At 39.4% G+C, this 20,111-nt stretch overlaps 1 protein-coding gene across 24 annotated transcripts in view; it reads left to right on the top strand.

Moving 5' to 3' along the window:
• Positions 1 to 20,111, top strand: part of Jmjd1c (jumonji domain containing 1C) — a 162,155-nt gene that overhangs the window by 72,482 nt on the left and 69,562 nt on the right. For 14 of the 24 annotated variants that reach the window (XM_087596796.1, XM_087596784.1, XM_087596787.1 and 11 more), the window contains exon 3: positions 19,438 to 19,551. Coding sequence is in view for 2 of the 24 variants with exons in the window: in NM_001191719.4 (NP_001178648.4) it covers positions 19,438 to 19,551 (114 nt within the window). In the remaining 22 variants the exon portion in view is untranslated. Of the gene's footprint in view, positions 1 to 15,592; positions 16,160 to 19,437; positions 19,552 to 20,111 lie in introns of those variants that run through there. The other 10 variants (XM_087596800.1, XM_087596791.1, XM_087596786.1 and 7 more) reach the window with 2 other exon arrangements.

The raw sequence follows: 20,111 nt of genomic DNA, 5'->3' as shown, positions 1-20,111 counted from the left end.
AGAGATACTTGCCTTCTTACAGCCCAGGTTTTTGTAGAGGTACATGAATAAATAGATTTATTTTGTTGTGGTTCATTAAAAATCTGAACAAGCTACAATGGTTACAGCAGAAAATAATTTCATGCAGTAATTGAAAAATCAAGAAAAGGCTGTTTGTCATAGATCTTGAGAAGAAAGGGTTAATTGAAATTTCATAGATGTAGAAAAATATCTCAAACTATAGCAAGGGAGAATCAGCAGGAAAGAATAGATATCACCTAGGGATTTGATATATATCATTATTATCTGCTGCTAGACAAGGATGGGCACACTTGAAGTTTATATATAGTTTAAAAGTGATTTGATATGGTATAAAATGTAACACATGCATGAAACATTGGAGAGAGTGACTTAGATTTGTATTTTAGTGTCAGTTTGAAGGGTAGCAGTAATGCCAGGGAATAAATTAACAAGGACACGGTGTATGGACCCCGAGCTCCAGTGCTGGAGCGTTCCCACGCATTCAGGGTGTCTTAGGCTTTACCCTTACTACCACAAAAGTGGCCATAATGACTTCTGCCTGTGATCTTAGCCCTGGGAGGGGGTGTCAGGAAGATGAGAAGTTCAAGGACATCACTAAAAGGAAGGAAAGCAAAGTCATGTTGTGCATAAAGGATGTGCTGTGCAGTGCTCTAAGGGGAAGGGAACCTAAGTGTGGCGTTGTCTGACTGCAGCTAGTATTTCCAGCCGTCATGCTTCAGTATATTGGAATTAGCTAAGCATTGAGGAGGAAAGCCATGTGATATTTAAGGACAGACTTACTGTAAAAGTATATACTATAACAAGACTTTACACTAAAAAAATGAAATATCATGGTCTTAAACTTGTTATGTGTTTTTAAATATTTGAGTTTCTGTTTACTAGTGTTGTATGGAAAATTAACCTGGTGCAATATCTCTTCCATGTGCAAAAGGCCTCCATGCTCAAGGCCAAATTAAAGTACTGGGATTTTACGCCAATTTATAATGTATATAGGATGAAACAAGCCTATCAAGAGATAACAAGCTGTGGGCTTAGAGAAAATATTTGCAGTTGATGTCTTATAGAAGACTGTTACTTTAAATATACAAAGAGCTTTTAAACTCCACAGTAATGAACACTGATTAACAGTGGGTAAAAGATGTAAAAAGACACTTCAGCAAAGAAAGATATACATACAAGCATGTAATAAAATACTATTAAGAGTTACAAATTAACAAATCAAAATGGATACTCCCACATACATGCCAAGAGGGCAGCTACAGCAAACAGTGCAAGGATGCGGTCAGGGAGGGCTCGTGCACAGCCGCCAGCCTTTATCACCCTACACTGCCCATTTTCCTCAGGGTGGGTGCCGATGGTGGGAGGCGGTGGCACTTTAGCTTGTATGAGGCTGAGGAGATCCTCACCACTCTTTCAGATGTTGGCATGGACTTACAAACTATGTTAAGAGCTAATGGCTACTGAAAATGAAGAGACTGCTTAGCATGGTGAGGCCCTGGCTTCTACCCACTCATTACTAAAAGGAGGACTAGCAAGGAAGAAAGGGTGGGCTGAGGAGGCTCTACAGTGGGTCAAGCTCATGTACCCAGTGTCCATGTTTGCATGCCTTGTTTGAATTCCCAGAGAAGGCCTGGCCTCCATTTGCACGTGCGCGCATGCGCACACACACACACACACACACACACACACACACACACACATTTGCACGTGCGCGCGCGCGCGCGCGCGCGCACACACACACACACACACACACACACACACACACACACACACACACACACACACACACACACACACTGGCCTCCTGCACCTTTCCAAAAAGAAAAAAATGGAGAGTAAGAAAAACACATGGATATTAGATTCCCTCACACACATAAAGACATGTGTGAATCCCCCTTTAGCCTCCCCTCCACACACAAACGAAGAGGAGGGCAAAACAACAGAAGAGTGATTACTATGCTTGGTGTTGAGTTCATTCAGCCTTCCCTGCTAATAGTGTAAGGACCAGAGTTAAATTTATGCTTGAGAATTGAGCAGAGGAAGGAAGGGGTCTGTGATCAATACACATTTACTCCTGGAGAAGTGAAAAGTGTTGACAGCTCTTTGAGCACCAGTGCCTTTCATGTCTCCTTTCTTAGGCAGAGAATCCCAGAGACAGTAGTAATATCATCAGTTAGTGGACATTTTCTGAATAACATAATTAGCAATCTCAACTTCATGAATCCTTAAGATTTACTTGGTGCTTCCCACATGTTGCATGGTCGTTTGCTGAGCTTTCATATCTTCAGAAGTATCCTTCATCTTTATGTGTGTGGTATGTAGAGTGAATTTAGGCATCATCGAACAGAATGGAGGCTGGAGAGGCGGCCCAGTGGTTAGGAACACTGGCTGCTCCTGCCGAGGACTGGGTTTTGAGGCACATCTCAAAATAGGCAGCAAAACGAACAACAACAACAACAAAAAATTAGTAACATTTTGTCAAAGTTGTGCTGTTTTTATCTTGCATATTTTCACAGTTTATTTTCCAGGAATTATTGACTGAGAATTTTTGAGTGAAGGGCTTTAAAATCTGCTGAAAGGTATTCTTAATAACCTTTTGGAAAAGAAAACTGAACTAATAAAGAAATGCTTGCAAATGATTGCAGTGGGTTTCTGTAAATTTAAGACCACCCTTTTTAAATTTTTGTGTTTGCATGCATACATACATGTTGTCATTTGTGTGTCATGATGTACATGTTGAGTTCAGAGGACAATTCAAAAATAGTTTACTGTGCCCTATCATGTGGCTTCTGGGCATTCTATACTGGTTAGCTGGCTTGGTAGCAAGAACCTTTATCTTGTGAACCATCTAGCACAGTGGTTCTCATCTGTGGGGTCATAACCCCTTTGGGGTGAATGACCCTTTTACAAGGGGTAGCCTGTGATCATCTACATATCAGATATTTACATTATGATTCACAACGGTAGCAAATTTACAGTTTTGAAGTAGGTATGAAAATGATTTTATGGTTGGGGGTCTGCACAACATGAAATTAAAGGGTCACAGCATAAGGAAGGTTAAGAGCCACTAATCTAGTAGGTCCTGTATGTTTCTTGAATATGTGAGAGAGGGCGGGGGGGGGGGGGGGAGGCGGAGGAGGCGGAGGAGGTGGCAGCAGCAGCAGCGGAGCTCTGGAGCTTGTGTCCAAGAATACCAGAAGGGGATGTCAGATCCTCTGACGCAAGAGTTAGAGGCATTTACCTGAACAGAGGCTGGGAAGTCAATCTGGGGTCTCCTGAAAGACCAGTATAGACTGAGACATCTCTCCAATTCCTTAGAGAGTTTCTTGGTTTGTTTGTTTTAAATCTGGTGTAGAATAAGATAGGAAAGCCTTAGGCTAAATGGTCCTAGTTCTTTTAACCATTCAGAGTAGGTTGGGTACATAGATGGCTCTTTTTTGTGCAGATCATTGTTTATATGCTAGTATCCTGGGCTCTATAAATGAAGTTTCATTTTAATTTAAAATGATTTCAGTATGCTGTCCTGTTATTTCGCATGATTGAGACGTGTCTTTAGCATTCATAGCAGCCTGAGATTATAGTCCGAGGTGGAGCTGCTGTCTAGCATATGCGAGTAGTAAGTAAGGTTCAGTGCCTGTTACGGGGTGAGGTATAGCAGTTTATACCACGTAAGCTTTGTCTTTTACGGAGTTTCTGGTTAGTTTCATCTTCGCATCAAGTTTTAATGTTTGTGCCAGTGCTTAACAAGCTGTAGACGTTCCAGTTAGTATTTGTTGAATGAATTAAAGTTCATAATCCTTTCTGCATCTGAAGCTGCCTAACAGGTTTGACTACCTCTTGCACTAAAGTGAGCCTGTGGGGGTGGATACAAACGTGTATTGCCCCACACTTAAGTAGTCTTGTGGAACCTAGACAGGACATTTGAGGGTGGCTAATGTTAAATTTAATTCTACAAGAGCAGTTTCAGATAGTGCTCAACTTAAGATGACTTTGGTCTCCCTTTTTTCTCTTTGTAACAATGTAAAAGCAAAATGCATTCTATGTAAACTTTAAATTTAAAGTTTTTGTCTTTTCTTAGAACCTAGGGATGTATGTTGAAAGGTACTGTTGGAATTCTAAACTTTAGAAACAAGCAGTAGCTTTATGTCAGCCAGGAAACCCAGGGTGTTTAGAGCCCAGTACTCCACAGGGACTGCCACATACTCATTATTATACATTAGTATAGGCTAGTATAAAACAGAGCTTCATCTGAGAATTTTACCCAACTGTGGCCTGTGTACATGTTTTTAATCACTTATGGGACACTGAGCTTCTGGGCCTGGTGTCCATGCCTCTCCTCCCAGTATTAAAGTCTGAGCTGCCAGCCTGATCTCAGCTTCAGCGCTACACATAGGCTGTGATTTACATAGATTACATAGGAAACCAAATACCAATAAATTTTATTTTTAGGCACAGTGAATAGTACAGTGTTTACTAGCCAGTACTGACTTAGTGTTTGAGAACTACCTTTATTGCTATTGAAATATTGCATAAAATTAACAGTTTTACTCAAATTATAATGTCAAGTACATTCTGTAGGCATCAATCAGTATAGTCTTAAAGAGTTGACTACCTGAGATCTCGTTCAGATGACTGAAGCGCCTGTAAAATCGTTACACTGCTGTCATTGGTCTTCTCATTTAATCTGCTTGTACTCAGAAATAAATACACGTATTAGATATTCAGAAGCTAGCGGTGCTGTCAGCTTTGTAAAAATGGATCTTAGTTTACCATAATGGGTTGGCAATGTGCAAAATTTAAGTCATTGATCTAAGCATTAACCTTATAATTTTTTTTTGTACAGGAGTAACATACTGTAATAAATATATATGTATATATTATCATATATATATTATATATATGTATATATTATCAGATATTTTCTAAACAGTGAAAAGAAAAACACCAGGAGACCTTTGGATACATACCAAGTGTGAGGGCACATTGGGTTGCAAAAGGGTTTGTTCCACACAGCACCGCTGACGCCCACCGTGGACTAGATGAGTTGCTCAGTGACTGGAAGCCACAGTTTGATCCTTAGCACAGAGGAAACAGTACAGTGATGCAGTGTTACAAAGTGAAAAAAAACCCTTCAGAGAAAGATAAACATCTGTCATTTTGCTTCTGTGGAGTTTACAAACCTTGCACTCATAGAAACAGAGCATAGCACTTGGAGAGATGGCTCTGCAGTTGTGACTCCCTCCTGTCCTTGCCAAGGGCCTGGGTTCCACTCTCAGCACTGCTACACTGGACCTCACAGCCTCTAGGGACTCCAACTCAAGGGAGTCCTCTGGCCTCTGGGCACCTGCTCACATGGAGCATCCACACACAGGCACATACAAAAACATACATTCTACACAAACAGTTTAGAGTGGTGATTGCCAGAGATTAGATGAGTCGACTGATCTTAGTCAAAAGGTTTAGACTTTCAGTTAATTTGAGTACATGTGAGGATCTGGTGTACAGTCCGGTGACCACAGCTAACAGACTGTCATCTATCATGCATACTTGAAATCTGCTAGAAGACGTATATTTAAATTTACCTCATCATACACAAAAGTAACCAGATAAAGTGGTAGATGGGTTAAGCAGCCTGGGTGTGGCCGTCACTGTACAGTATGTGAAGCCCTCACTTATATACCTTAAATTTGTAAAATTGTTATGGGTTGTGTTTATGTAGATGAAAACTGTGCTGTTTGATACTATGAGAGAATGCCAGCATTGTCATGTCAGGGCTGCTTCTCCTTTGACCACAGTCTTGAGCCAGCTCATTCCGGGTTCATAGTTCATGTGACCTGAGAAATTTTTTTGCAGCTTCACAGGCAGTTTGAATCAGCCTTGAAGTCTTTTCTTGAATGATTAACTAGACTTCTGGCTCTTCAAGTCTTTTCCTGAAGAACTTCCTCTCTGTTCCACTTCAGAGGAATAGGGATCAGGGTGATGACGTCCTCATCTGGTTAAGCTTCAAGAGGAGCTTGAAATTACCTTTGTGTTCGTGTGTTAGGTTTCAGGTTTTCTCTGCCATGTAATTTGGGGAAGAAGCATCGCCCTTCCCACAGCCTACCTGTTTCTGCTGGTTGGTAGTTTTGGACAGAGAGACATCTGCAAGAAGGCATCTTTCTATCTGCTGTCAGGGTTTCTCCTCTTAGGATTTCACACTTGTTAAAGACCACTTTATGAGTCACAGCTCCACATTGGAAAATGACTTGCTTCCTAATGTATGCTTATTGATAAGGTATTTAAAGACTTTTGTCTTTAAAGTCTTTAAGAAAGTAATTAAGCAAGCAGAGTAACATCTGCCAAGAGAGTTTTAAGTTCTGGGCTGAGGGGTGTACTCACTTTGGCCCAAGTGTTTTTGTTGTTTTTGTTTCTTGAGACAGAATTTCTCTGTGTACCTTGGCCTTCCTAGAACTCCTTAGACCAGGTTGGCCTGGAACTCACAGAGATCCATTCCCATGCCTCTGCCTCCTGAGTGCTGGAAGTAAAGCCATGCATCCCCCACTGCCCAGCATGAGGGCCAACTCTTTCTAACTAGTAAAGGTTACAAAATTTAGTTAATTTTCTAATAAGTAAATTAATACCCTTTTATTAAAGGTGTGGGGGGGGGGTCAGAGATTGAGTGGTAAAGATTGCGTGCCCTGTTGAGTCTTCAGAGGCAGGGTTTCCAAAGCTAACCAGGCCTGAGATGCAGACGCAGAGTGTTTCAGAGGTGAGGGTTGCTGGGCCCCACACAATCACTGCAGGCTGTGGGAATGGTTAAGAAAACTCATTGTGTGAAGGTTCTCCAGATATCTGGGAATTCACCTAAAATTGTGGCACAAAATATTGACTTATATATTTCTGGGAAAAGCCATAGTTTTTATCAAATTCTCAAGAGGGCTGGAGTTGTCCAATATGCTAATGTTAGAATTGCCCAAGAATTTGTTAAAAGTGTAGGTGTTTGCCTCACTCTCAGAGGCTTTCTGTCTGTAAGTTTGCTGCATGCCCAGGAATTTGCATTGTTAACTATTAATAATTCTTAGGGATGGTCAGTGCTACTGCACAAGAGGACTTTTTGTTTTTTTAAATAACTGTTCTTGGGTTTGGCTAACAGTATAGTTTCAGCATCAAGTTCTGGCAGGAAAGTAGCTCCTTCAGAATCCTTACCACTATTAACAATGATAAATAGAAACTCACTCAGTCTGTTTGTCATTGTGAAGGTGAAGAAAACGTAGGTTTGGCAAAGGAAGTAGATGTAGCCAAGCAGAAGCGCACAGGAGTATTTTAGGATTGACCTGGCCAGCACTGAACTGCAGGAAGAATCGCTTCTTCAGACCCTCTTGCTTTGCCATAGAAAATGCTTGTTTCTCACCCTGTAAGCTTAAGGTCATGGGTTCAACCCCAACTTTAGCAAACAGGGCAGATGGAAGGAGACACTTAGACTTTTGGGCTAATATTAGCAATATAGCAAGTGACCCCTCAACTTTGTATGTATGTGTGTGTCCGTCTGCTGTCTGTCTGTAAAGTGCTCAGTGGATACTCCGATGATATTTGTGGTTTTTATACTAAATTTTATAAATTTAAAGTAACATTCATGTTTAAATGACAAACTACTGTATAAAGTTAATATGTGCCCTGTATTGAGAATCTCTGAGATAAAGAAATCTTAAAAAGCAGATAGTCAAATATTAGTACTTGGAAATGGTTCAAATGGAATAAAGTGCTCTAAATCCATAGGAATCATGAGACTTTTTCCCCTCTCAACCGCAAGAAAACTAGGATTATGGAGTCTTTATTCATGAAGTATCTAATTGTGAAAATTTTCTCATTCATACAGAAATAAATTTAATACTGTGTGCATCATTAATCTCAGCTTCCTCCTTTCTAGTTAGTTCTGGGAACCTACGAATTTTTTCTCTTTAGAAAGAAATGTACTTCCTGAAACTGCTTGCTGGTTCATGGCTGACCTGGGAGCCTGAAGTTTGAGGCCTGCCTGGTTTACGACCCAAGTCCAAGTCACCTGAGCTAGGATGAGACTTTTTCTCAAGGAGTGAGAAAGGAGTTAATAAGGTCTTATTTCTGCATGTGTGGCCTTTGTTAAAGGAAGTGGGTGAGGTTTTGTATTTGTTGAGTTTTAGCTTGTTTATTTGTTTTCTCTGCTTTTTCATAATACAGATTCCTATTGTGCAACACATCAAATGAATTATTCCTAGCTTGTAACTGAAAGAAGCACTTTAGTGTCAGAATGTCTGGTTATGTAAAGTTCTCTTTTCTGCTACTTTATCAGGACTTGGAATTATATGATTGTTAAAATATTGGCATAAATTATACATTTTTAAAGGCACATGCTTGAAATTTTGTGACTTGTTACGTTATTGTATTTTAAATCTAAACACTGAAGATAAGTGACCACTGTCATCTTGAATGTATTCCTTTTTTAAAATTAGAAATAGTTACTGTGACCAGGCAGTGGTGGTGTATGCTTTAAATCCCAGCACTTGGGAGGCATTGCAGGTGAACTTCTTTGAGTTCAAGGCCAGTCTGGTTTATAGACTAAGTTCCAGGATGACCAGGGCTACACAGAATGATCCTCTCTTAAAAAAAACACACAATAAAATAAAAAAAAAATACTGTGTTATATCATGAAATGCCAAGTGTGAATTCTTTGTACCTTTTTTTCAATTGAAAAATTGAGCTTTGCAGAGTGTTGTTGGCATTAGAGGTTTTGGCCCACATGGAGATAGGCTACAGGAAGAATGAAGCCTTTCTGACGTGGACTGCACAGGAAGCAAGGTTTTTCCAGATAGAAAAGCAGTAAACCAGTACATAAATTGATGCCTTACTCCAACCTGGTGGGACATAAAAGTGATTGGATAAATTTGGAAAATAAACTTTAGTGCTAGTTTTCAACTGAGCAGGGCAAAGATGTTACAGTCATAGAAACATAACGACAGATGACCTTCTGAGGATGTACTCTTGGCTCAAGGGCATCAGTTTATGATTAACTTCACTTCATTCCCATTTTATAATTATTACTAGTTTTAATAGCATTCTCCACATGTGTGACTGTGTTAGTTTCATTGTGTAGTATTTCTCATTCCCACCAATTATACTTGTTTTTTCATCATTAAGAGATAAAAGATCTGTTAATCATGGAGGCCCCATCCTGAAAGTTTTCCATGTAGTTTTGTTATTAAAACAGCTTTTATTTAGCATAATACATTTTAAACTAGGATTTTGCTGTTTTGTATATAATGTATGAAAGTGCAGCAGTGTTTCTGCTCGTTTGCGGTCGTGGTGCTTGAAAGTATGACATAATTGTGTTATTTGTACTCTTAAAGCATTAAGTAATTAGAGAAGGAAACTATTAGAGCCTCAAAATAGTTTATAAATGATTATCTACGTGAAAAGTTTGTAGATTCCTTTTTTGTTTGCCTTTTTAGATGGGGTCTTTCAGTGTCGGCCTGAATGGCCTAGAACTCACTATGTAGACCCAGGCTATCTTTAAACTCAAAACCTGTGCCTGCCTCTGCTTTCCAACGCACTCTGCCAATGCTTATTAGTGATGTAAAGTTTTTTTTTTGGTTCTTTTTTTCGGAGCTGGGGACCGAACCCAGGGCCTTGCGCTTCCTAGGCAAGCGCTCTAACCACTGAGCTAAATCCCCAACCCTGTGATGTAAAGTTTGATTTGCTCCTTTCTGTCTCCTTCACATATGTGCATTGGCTTCCTATTTTCAGACGCTATAAAATGCTTCCACATGAGTTTCTGGAAATAAAAGATTCTCTGATCCTATCCTCAGGTAGCTAGAAATTTGAGGTGTAGATACAGGACTTCTGTAAGGTTTTCTTTTTGAGGCAGGGTCTAACTGCAGTGTCGGCCTTCTGAGTGAGCTTCACTGCCCCTGCCTGCCACCAGAACGGTTAAAGGTGTGCGCCATCTTGTCCTGGAGCTTCTCTTTGTTCGTTTAGGGGTTGTTTCAGTTGTTTTTTGTAGTTCATGTTTTTTGAGACAGGTTGTCACTATAGCCCAGTCAGGCCTGGATGTATGTATGTATGAATTTAGTGGTCATACGTCTTTCTGTCCCAGCCTCCCGGGTTCTGGGATTTTCATAGGCATCTACTCCCATGCCTTGTCTGTGAGCTTGAAGATTGTTAGAAGCTCAATGAAGGATGCACACCTCAGGTTAACACTGCTGGTGGTCAGTATCTGTAGAATAGCATCTAGCTTGACGCCTTCTGCTGGATGTGTTGGTTAAAAAAATGGTTAAAGTCAGGCCTCCAGTATCTTAGTTTCACATTCCTCTATTTAAAGTTCAAAGGTTAAAGTTTAATACTACAGATGGCAGAATACTTTGCTCTCCGCCGCCCCATGTCTGCAGTCATGAAAACGATATACTTACACTGTCTTACGGTGTCAAAAGCTCCGCCCCCCAGGATCCTGGGCTAAGGCAGTGCTGCCTCAGCCTGCAATGTTGTAGAGAAGGGAACTTAGGAGAGCTTCAGTATAGGGGGCAGGAGGACCGTACTAAGGGTACTTCTGGAAGAGAGAAGTCTGAAGTGAGAAACTCTCTCTGGCATGCGCCTTCCTCGTATTCAGAAGGCCTGAAAGGCTGGAGACAGAGGTCAACATAAAGTCTGTGACGTGCTGGGTTTGCTTCTCTGGTCTTAAAGAGAAAACAACTAGGAGGAAAAGATTTTTAAAATTACAAATCCAGCAGTAATAGAGAGTTTGAAAACATCATTAGTGTAAATCTTTGACGGGATATCTGCGCAATGACAAGATGGCCTGGGCACCAGGTAGAGCATAGCCGTTCTCAAGGACACAGTGAGAGTGGGAGAAGTTAATTTCTAAGTTACTATCCTTTATCTAAGTCACCGATGTCTATGTCTTCTGAAAATGCCATGAATTATGCTAGAAAAAGAGCTTTTCTTTCATTTATTTATTTATATAGAAATTTGTTTAAATAAAAAGATTATTTATGTGAATGACTGTTTTGTCTTTCTGCACATCTGCATGACAGAAGAAGGCATCAGATCCCATTATAGATATTGCTGAGTCACCCACCTAGTGGTTGTTGGTAATTGAATTCAGGACCTCTAGAAGAGCAGCCGGATCCCCTAATCACTGAGCCTTCTCTCTACCCCCTAATTTATCTTTTTATCATCGAAACCAAGCACATACAACACCTCAAATAGACTGTTTGAGTGAGTGTACTACTACCACTTAAGGGTGAGCTAAGTGGTTTGTTTGTTTGTTTGTTTTTTAATGTATGTGAGTACACTGTTGCTGTCTTCAGACACACCAGAAGAGGGCATCAGATCCCATTACAGATGATTGTGAGCCACCATGTGGTTGCTGGGAATTGAACTCAGGATCTCTCTCAAGCCTGCAGTCAGTGCTCTTAACCGATGAACCAACTCCAGCCCTGAGTTGAGTATTTTTGTTTGTTTTGTTTTGTTTTCAATCTCTCTGTGTGAATTCGTGTGTGTGTGTGTGTGTGTGTGTGTGTGTGTGTGTGTGTGTGTGTGTGTGTGTGTGTGTATAGAGGTCTGGGTTGATATGGGGTGTCTTCCTTGATTGCTTTTCTACCTTCTTCAAGTCAGGATTTCAATCAAACCCAGGGCTTGCTAATGTAGGATTACCGGGAACCACTATGCCTACCTGCTGTTGGCATGGTTATAAAGATCTGAACTCAGTAACACTTGCTTGCTTTTTTAATAGCTGATCTAACCTCCTAGCTAAAAGGAGTGAATGAGTCCACTTCCCCTAGAAACACAGGTAGCACTCAATCTAAATTATAAAGCAATATCCTGCAGTCTTTGCACTGTGTGCAGGATCTGTACACATTAAGTAATGAAATACTCCATTGGGTATTTATTATGATACAGGAATTTTGTGCTTCTATACTTTCATAGATATATAGAAACATGCTACACTGAAAAATATTCATCAGAATCTAAGGCCATCTCTGGTTGAGGTTCTTTCTACATAGGATTGTTCACTTATTTTTTTCCTATTAATATGTTTTTGGTGTTTTTCTAATTTAATATTCATTCATTCATTCATTCATTCATTCATTCATTCATGTGATTGATAGACTAATTGAGGAAGGGTCTCAACTACATAGCTTGACTCTCCTAGAACTCACTATGTAGACCAGGCTAACCTTGAACTCAGAGCTCTAGTTGCCTCCACCTCCTGTTAATGTTTGTTTGTTTTAAAGTGTTTAATGCTAGGATATTGAACAGAGAAGAGGTTCATCTCTAGTATTATCCCCTTGATTATCACCCTGTCAGAAGTTTTTGATTGCTGTTCGTGGGGTTTTCTGGTCTTTAATTGTTGGAGAAATCACCAGGATTTCATTCTTCCATATGTATAAAGGTGTAGTTTACTTTTAAAGGCCAAGCTAAAATGCAACAAACAAAAATGTCCATTTAACCTTAAGTTTCATTTACAACCTTCTTAAATTTATTGAAAAGAACAAATTTTCTTTGAAACATCAGACAGTGTGCCTTCCTTTTAGCTCCTGTTGCTGTGTAAGTTCTCAGCTCTGTTGATTATTCAGCTTGTAACCTGGAAACCAGCTAAAAAGGAAGGAAGCCAGATGTGTATTTCTGGGCCCACTAGAGTAGCTTCCTCTTCCTCTAGCCTGGTTCAGCAGCTAGAAAAGGCCTCATATCCTACACCAGAGGGCAGGGTGGGGATTGATTAGCCCTTCATCTGTGCCTGATTGGAGTTTTTTTATTCCTGATAAATTGTAAAGACGAAGAGACTCAAGGAGACTTGGTTAATTAAGCCTGGGTTAAACATGGCAGCTTTCTGGGTCATCAGTTCACTGTTTTTGTGTGTGTTAGAAATTTGTCAGATTACAAGAACGAACATATTAATGTATTTTCAAATATTTTAAATCGCAGTTCAACATTTAAAGGTACTCTGTTTGTCACCAGCTTTTTGCATGTATCTCTGAATCTTTGTTCTGTATTAAGAGTTGTCTAACTAAGTTCTCTAGTGATGACTTTTGACTTTTTTCCACCTAGATATAGTCTGAAATATGTTTAGGATGATAGTAGTGGCGTTAGTTGTTTTGATTTTATCTTGGGTTCAGGGATGGCTGACAGGCAGTTGGGCAGACTGTGGTTCTTTGTGCTGTTGCCCTGTGGAGGTCTGATAGCACGTGAGCAGCGTTTCAAAGGCCTGTCGCATATGTAGTTTATTATTACAGGATCTGTCCTGAGAAGTAACAGACTTGCGTTATTATGTACTTTAGACTTCTTTTTTAAAGATTTATTTATGTATATGAGTACTCTAGCTGTCTTCAGACACGCCAGAAGAGAGCATCAGATCCCATTACAGATGGTTGTGAGCCACCGTGTGGTTGCTGGGAATTGAACTTAGGACCTCTGGAAGAGCAGTCAGTGCTCTTAACCATTGAGCCATCTCTCCCGCCCCTATTATGTACTTTAAATTTTAGAAATGTAGTATAAACGTATTTGGCTATATGAGCATTCTTTGTGTTGTTCAGGACTTACAAAGAGATTGCCATGTTTGCTCAGTGTTAGTCCTTTGCAACGTATGTGACCTGTTCTTTTCCCTTTCTATGTCATAGGAATGAGTTATTAGGATTATATATTGTGATTTAATCTTTACTTGACAGCATTAGTATAATACTTTATGCTAAAATAGCATTTTAGTACCATCTATCACCTGTAAAGCATTTTATTTTAGCACCACCTATGCTCTAAACTAAACCATATTTTCTCCAATACTTACATAATCAACGCCTATTGTTTCATCTTTATTCCCATTCTTGGCTTTAGGGATAAGGTTTCAGTAGTGCACGGGTTGGCCATAACTCCACCTCAGTTCCCCGTCTCAGCCTCACAGTTAACGTCCAGTAAAGCCTTTTCTTGTTTTTATTGCATGCGTTCATAGTATGTTTCTTATGTGATTCTTTAAATGGGACTGAAAGCATTTCAGGTAAATCTTAACAGTGAAGCCTCTCTGTGTGAGAAGCTAACATTTTATTTTATGTTATAAAGATTTAACATTTGATTATTCTCACAAATGAGTGGTTATGACCCAGTGTTTAGCATGGAGCCACAAGTCATATTATGTATCTGGTCCTTGGGTTCTTGAGAAGCTTCTGTTTATAAAGTGAGAAAACACTGTCTTGGTCCAGAAAGAAACACATATGAACACATGTAATTTTAAGCCTTTTAGCACTTTTATTAAAATTAAAATGCCACACACAGGGAGTGATAATATTAGCCAATGTAACAAAGGTATCATTTGGATTATAATCAGTTTGGTTCAGGTTATATCTTAGCACGCAGTCCTTTTGTTCAGACAGCTCACACCTCACTTCCGGTGAACTACATTTCAGATGCTCCATTGCCACACTTGCGCAGTCACTCACTCCACTCAGTCCTGTGCAGCAGTTAGGAACCAGTCCGTCCGTCCGTCCGTCCGTCCTTCCTTCCTTCCTTCCTTCCTTCCTTCCTTCCTTCCTTCCTTCTTTCCTTCCTTCCTTCCTTTCTTTCTTTTTTCTTCTTTTTTTTTTTTAAGTAGGGCGCTTCTGAGATACTTGTTTATGTCATTTTGTTTTACTTCTCTACACCTATTTATATATCTTCTTGTGACAGTGTTATGGTTGCCTTGGCTGGCCTTGAATTTACAGCATCCCCAAGTGTGTGTTGACATCACAGGCCTGCATCTCCATTTACAGTGCCCCGCTTTTTCCCTGTCTTCTCTTTTCTGGGGGTGGGATTTGGGGGGTTGGATTTTTCTTTTTCTTTTTTTCTTTTTTTGAGAGACAGGCTTTTAGGCTAGGCTTTCCTTAAACTCCCTAGGTAGCTAATGATGACCTAGAACCTTATTTTCCCAAGTCAGGGAATGAACCGGAAGTGAACCATTAACACTCGGCTTCACAATTAGTAAAACTTACTTTTCTCAGAAGTTTTTTTAAAAATCATTTTAAGACAAAATAAGTTTTTCTTTTGCCTTTGATATTATGATCCCAGCCTTTCTCCTTTCCATTCCCTTCCTTCAAACACTCTTGTATTTCCTTCATCTTCTAAGCCTTCTTGCTCTATTTCAACTTTATGGCCTCTTTTCATTGTTATTGCAGGAATATGTGTATGTGTGTATTCCTAAATATAATCTGCAGTCTGTATGTTACATAGCAAAGTAATTTCTAAAAGCCCAAGCTACACTTTTTAAACGTAGTATAATGGTACTCTTTATTTTTGCCAACTTGATATTTACAATTTTTTTAGTTTTTTTGCTTTCTCACTTTGTTAATTCTGGAAAGCAAAAATTTCGTATTTGCTTTTCGAAGGCGACGGTAAACTTGAGCTCTTCGTCTCGCCACTAGTCTGTCTTTGTCTGTTGTTAAAATTATGAGCCAGTCTCTATGGCCGCAGCCAAATGAGTAATCACCAGTAATGTGACTCGTGCTGGAAGTGACTCCATCAGCACCTGTGACGGGGGATTAGTTACAGTTTACAGAGCACCGCCTCTTCCCTTCTCTCGAGTGCCCTAAGCCAAGTACTCATTCTCATTTGGGTGTCTGCGCTGTTGGAAGCTACTGCCGTGTGTTTCCGTGCAGACAGTACAGTGGGAAAGCTTCCTCTAGCTCGTGGATGGCTATTCTCTTTATTTGGAGTATCTTGCTGGTTATGTAAGCGACCTCGGGAGAAATTATCCTGACCCAGATCGGAGGATGCGGTAGTGCTTCAGCTGCAGGATTTCTTCGTCGTTAACACCACAGTGCTGATGACAAAGAGCAAGTTGTAATCCTCATCACTGCCAGGGCTGAGCCGGGCAGACTGAAACCGTCATTTGCTGCTCGCAGGCTTGTTAGGTTACAGCCTCTGCTTCGTTTTGTGGTCTTGGCTTTTCTTCCTATACAATGACGGCGCTGCAAGTGAGCTCAGAGACGCTTGGTTTGAAAGCCATTTGCCTGTGATTGTTTTTGAAGACTAAAGAAGTATTTATGCTCGATTAAAAAAATACTGCTCACGAACAAAATGAAATGTCAGCTATATTTACTGACCTTTAAAGCCTTGGCTTGGATTGCTGAGATTTAAAGATACTTTCAAACCTCAGGAACTAAGTACGGTTCGTATTTTTCTGCTCCCTTTTCTTTTGTCTTTATTACATTTGGTTTTGCTTCTTAGCCTTAGGAATTGAGGTCATTGCCTTTTATAGTTCTAGGCTCAGCATTCTGAGTTTTAGGATTTTTAAAACTGTTTAGAAAGAGGTTTACTGTGTTGACGATAATTTATAACACTAAAAATTAATTTAAGACTAGAGCTCAATTGTTTGGAGTATGTTGGCAGATGTGTTTCAAGTTAGACGGTGTCTTAAGGGAACTAGGAGTATTTGTTTTGTGAGGGTTTTTGAGTTTCCTTTTTTTGGTGCTGGTACATACTCCCTCCCCCACCCAGCTTGTTTTCTAACAGTATCATGTTTTCAGTAGACCTGCTTGGGTGGGAATTTGGACTTTGTTCTTTCAAGTAGCTCCAGTCTTTTTTCTGTTTTGTAGGCTAAACCTTGACTTACAAACGTGGCCTAGATAGTTTTAGTTTCATTATTTTCCTTTGTTAAGATCTAGACTTGTATTTTTGTACTTAATGAGCTTAATCTTTTTTTTTTTTTTTAAACTCTGAAAAGGGAATTGTTAAATGTTAACAGGAGATTGTTGGAAACTCTGGCGGTAGACACAAACCCCATGGATTTCCTGTTAAGTACTAAGTGGTGAGCTTTAATGTGTTTCGTCTGAGCAGCTGAGTTGTATTTGAGACCTGTAGATGATTTATTTAAAAATATTTTTCGGGGAGGGCTCATCTGTTGGCCTCTTCCTCATGTGAATGGAATGTGGCGCAGCGTGGAGCCCCAAACAGGATCCAGTTGTTGGGGCATTCCTCCTATAGCGTGGTAGGCCCTTCTAGAAATACAGGCTCTCAGCGGGGTCAGTTTTGGCTTTAGGCTATTTTTAAAGTTTGGTTAATACTAACAGATGACCTTAACTGAACACCGAATCCCCTAACGAAGTGGAAGAAGTATTTTGTTTCAACTAAATGCTCGGTTTTAAGTTAGTGTCTTTCACTTGGGTTTTCAGATTCAAGTCCTTTGTGATTAGGGCCATATTCTGCTGGGCTTGCTTCCCCTTAGGCTGAGGAAGTTCCTCACAGAAGTCTTTAGACTCTTGAATTAGTGACGCATGAGTTCTACTTTACATTCCAGTGCACCTACAGCAGAGAAGCCTTTCCTATGGATTCACTGTTAAAACTACAAAATCCATTTGTTTCCATTTTAGTATGAACCTGTTTAATTTTTGAAGTGTGTTAAGTACAAAAATTACCATGGTTACACAGTTGATTTGCCACTTTAAGAACTTTTTAACAGGCACTATAAACTGTCTCTGGTTGGTGAGGGTAAATGTAGCTGTACAGTGTCATGTAAATCAGCCTTCCCTTTTGCCATACACATTTATAGCCAGATTTACCAAGGACTGTCAGCTAAATACCTTCAATTTTGAGGAATTATGTTATCTAGAAATTAAACCCCATTCTAAGTTAACTGAAAGTAATTTAAATTATGTTAACTTGCTGAATTTAACCCCTAGAGTTGGGTCATCTTGCAAATAGGGCTCTTGAGAAGATCTTCACAGGAAGGGTTTTGGTATTGTAAAATGACTGGGTCATAGGAAATGCAAAACACCTGCATTCTTTGCATAAGAAAAAGGTACTTAGGACTAATTTCACTACTGTCGCGTCCTGCTAAACTGAATTGTCTTTAGTTACTTTTGGGGGGGGGTATCATTTTGATGCTTTGGCCTGAAGTGTTTGGAAAAGAAACAAATAATGTCCAAAGATTGAAAGTCCTCTTGAGAAGGAGCCAGTGTTCTCTCACTTACCAGTGCTAAACAAATATAAGTATAACATGAAAAGTTTCCATTATAGAAATAAGCTAACTTAATAGCTATCATGTTCACATATTTCATATAATCAGATAATAGAATTGTATGAAATGTTAGGGATCTAGGCCCAAGAAATAGAAAATATTGGTAGCAGGCAATGATAGGTATACAGTTAGTGTGGGAATTTTCTATTTTGAAAATTAATTTCTCATACTAAGTACTTTGAACATCTAGTACCTAAGCCTAGTCCAGGACATAGTAGAAAGTAACAGTAACTAGGTTCAGTTATCATAAATGGTAAAAGTGAATGCAAGACACAGAGTCTGTTTTGGTTTTGGGGGTTGGTTCTAGAGACACTGAAATTTTTAAATATTTTTTTCAAATAAAGAAAATGTTATTTGCTGAGGAATTCATTGTTTATTAGCTGAGTAGAAATGAGATATGTTTAAAATATAGATTCTAATGAACCCACTAAAGTCCCGTTAGGAATTTTCTTTAATATAGAAAATTACTCTTTGAGAACCTCCTCAAACTAAAAAAATCTTGACTTTTTTTTTTTAAAAACAAGAGTATTTTGCATTTCTTTAAGACATAGTAACTACAAGAACAGGTGAACAGGAGCCGCATGGCTTTAGGAATCCTGGAGACATTTACTGTCTTGGTCAACAGCTCTGCTTTGTGTCCAGAGGGAACTCAAGTTGCCCTGTGGTGAGGACTCGTTTGGTGTACATATATGCAGTGTAGAGGCAGTTGTTTACCTGCATTCTCAGGTTTGGTTGTTTTTCCTAGGACAGCCACAGTTTCTTAAGGTGGTAGAAGTTTCTTCTCATTTCAGAGCTTTTAGAACAAACAGTAGTAGATAGATGAACGCATCAGTTCTTACTGAACCTGACTGCTAAGAATGAGACTGTGTCACAGTCATTTAAGAACACAAACATGGTGCTCTTCCTTCCTCCCTCTAACTTTCCCACCTCCTGCTGCAGTGTGATCTCAGACTTGCTTTTTAACAGTGCTGGAGACAGGGGAGTGCTGGTGGGGAAACTGTGGTCATTCTCTCTGATCTCTTCCTGCTGCCCTCTGCTCTCATTGAAGTGACTGCATCTGTATTTGTTCTTGGAGCACGGCAGGGGTGGGGTTAGGTCAGATGCTTTCTGCTCAGTTAAAATCTAAGTATTAAAATTAGACTAACTTCTCTAGTTAAGAGGAAAGGGAGGGGGTAAATGTGTTTGACTTCCTTTCATTTTCTCAGGGTTAAGCAGAAACATATACATGTATGCTTGCTTGGTAGTCCCTTTTCAAAAATAGTTTGTAGCATAATACAGTTTAACTATTTTTTATTGATTAAAAATACTTTATGGTTGAATAAAAACATTAGGTTATACCATTATGACGATATTTAACCATCATACTGCTATGCACACTTTGAGGATACAACCAGAAAATAACCAGTAGAATTTTTCCCTTTTTTTGACAGACCTTCAAACCATTGGTTGAAAATAGTATACCAAGTTCTGTCACTGCGGTAGAGTTCCTTATCGATAAGCAAGTGGATTTTTTAACAGAAGAGAGTGCCTTTCAGCTATACCAGGTAAGAGAATACACCACTTGTTCATTAAACTAACTTTATTCACATTCAAGCATTTTTAACCGTTGCTTTATGTAACACCTTAGGCATATGGGGAAGTACAGGCATTCATATATTTTGAGTAGAACATTACTTACATTTCCATAAAGAATTTGTCCTGAGACCTTGCTGTGAACCAGGACCATTTTGGCTGTTGCTAGGGTAACAGGAGTGAACACAGCAGCCGTGGACATACTGCATGTGAGAAAAGAGTTGTCTAGACACCAGTATTACTTCAGTTCATCTCTGGTTCTCTAAGGTAAAGGGCTGGGCCTATCTAGAAATGCATTTGAGGGTTTCTTTTTGTTTTGCCATATACTTGTTTTTTTGTTTATGTGGTTGTTTGGTTTTGTGATTTAGAATTAAACCCAGTGTTTTGAGCAGAATAGTCACTTGCTTTTCCAAGTTTCACTGTTTTTAAAGAGAAAAATTTAAGTTGTTATAAAATAATAGCTTAAGTTAATGCATTTTAGGGGGAAATGTGTTTTCCAGTAGACACTTAGACTTAAATCTTGTAAAAAAAA

The sequence above is a fragment of the Rattus norvegicus genome, chromosome 20, assembly GCF_021556685.1.
Source record: "Rattus norvegicus strain SHRSP/BbbUtx chromosome 20, alternate assembly SHRSP_T2T, whole genome shotgun sequence".
Classification (NCBI taxonomy): domain Eukaryota; kingdom Metazoa; phylum Chordata; class Mammalia; order Rodentia; family Muridae; genus Rattus; species Rattus norvegicus.
This window is presented reverse-complemented; position numbering and strand designations above follow the sequence as displayed.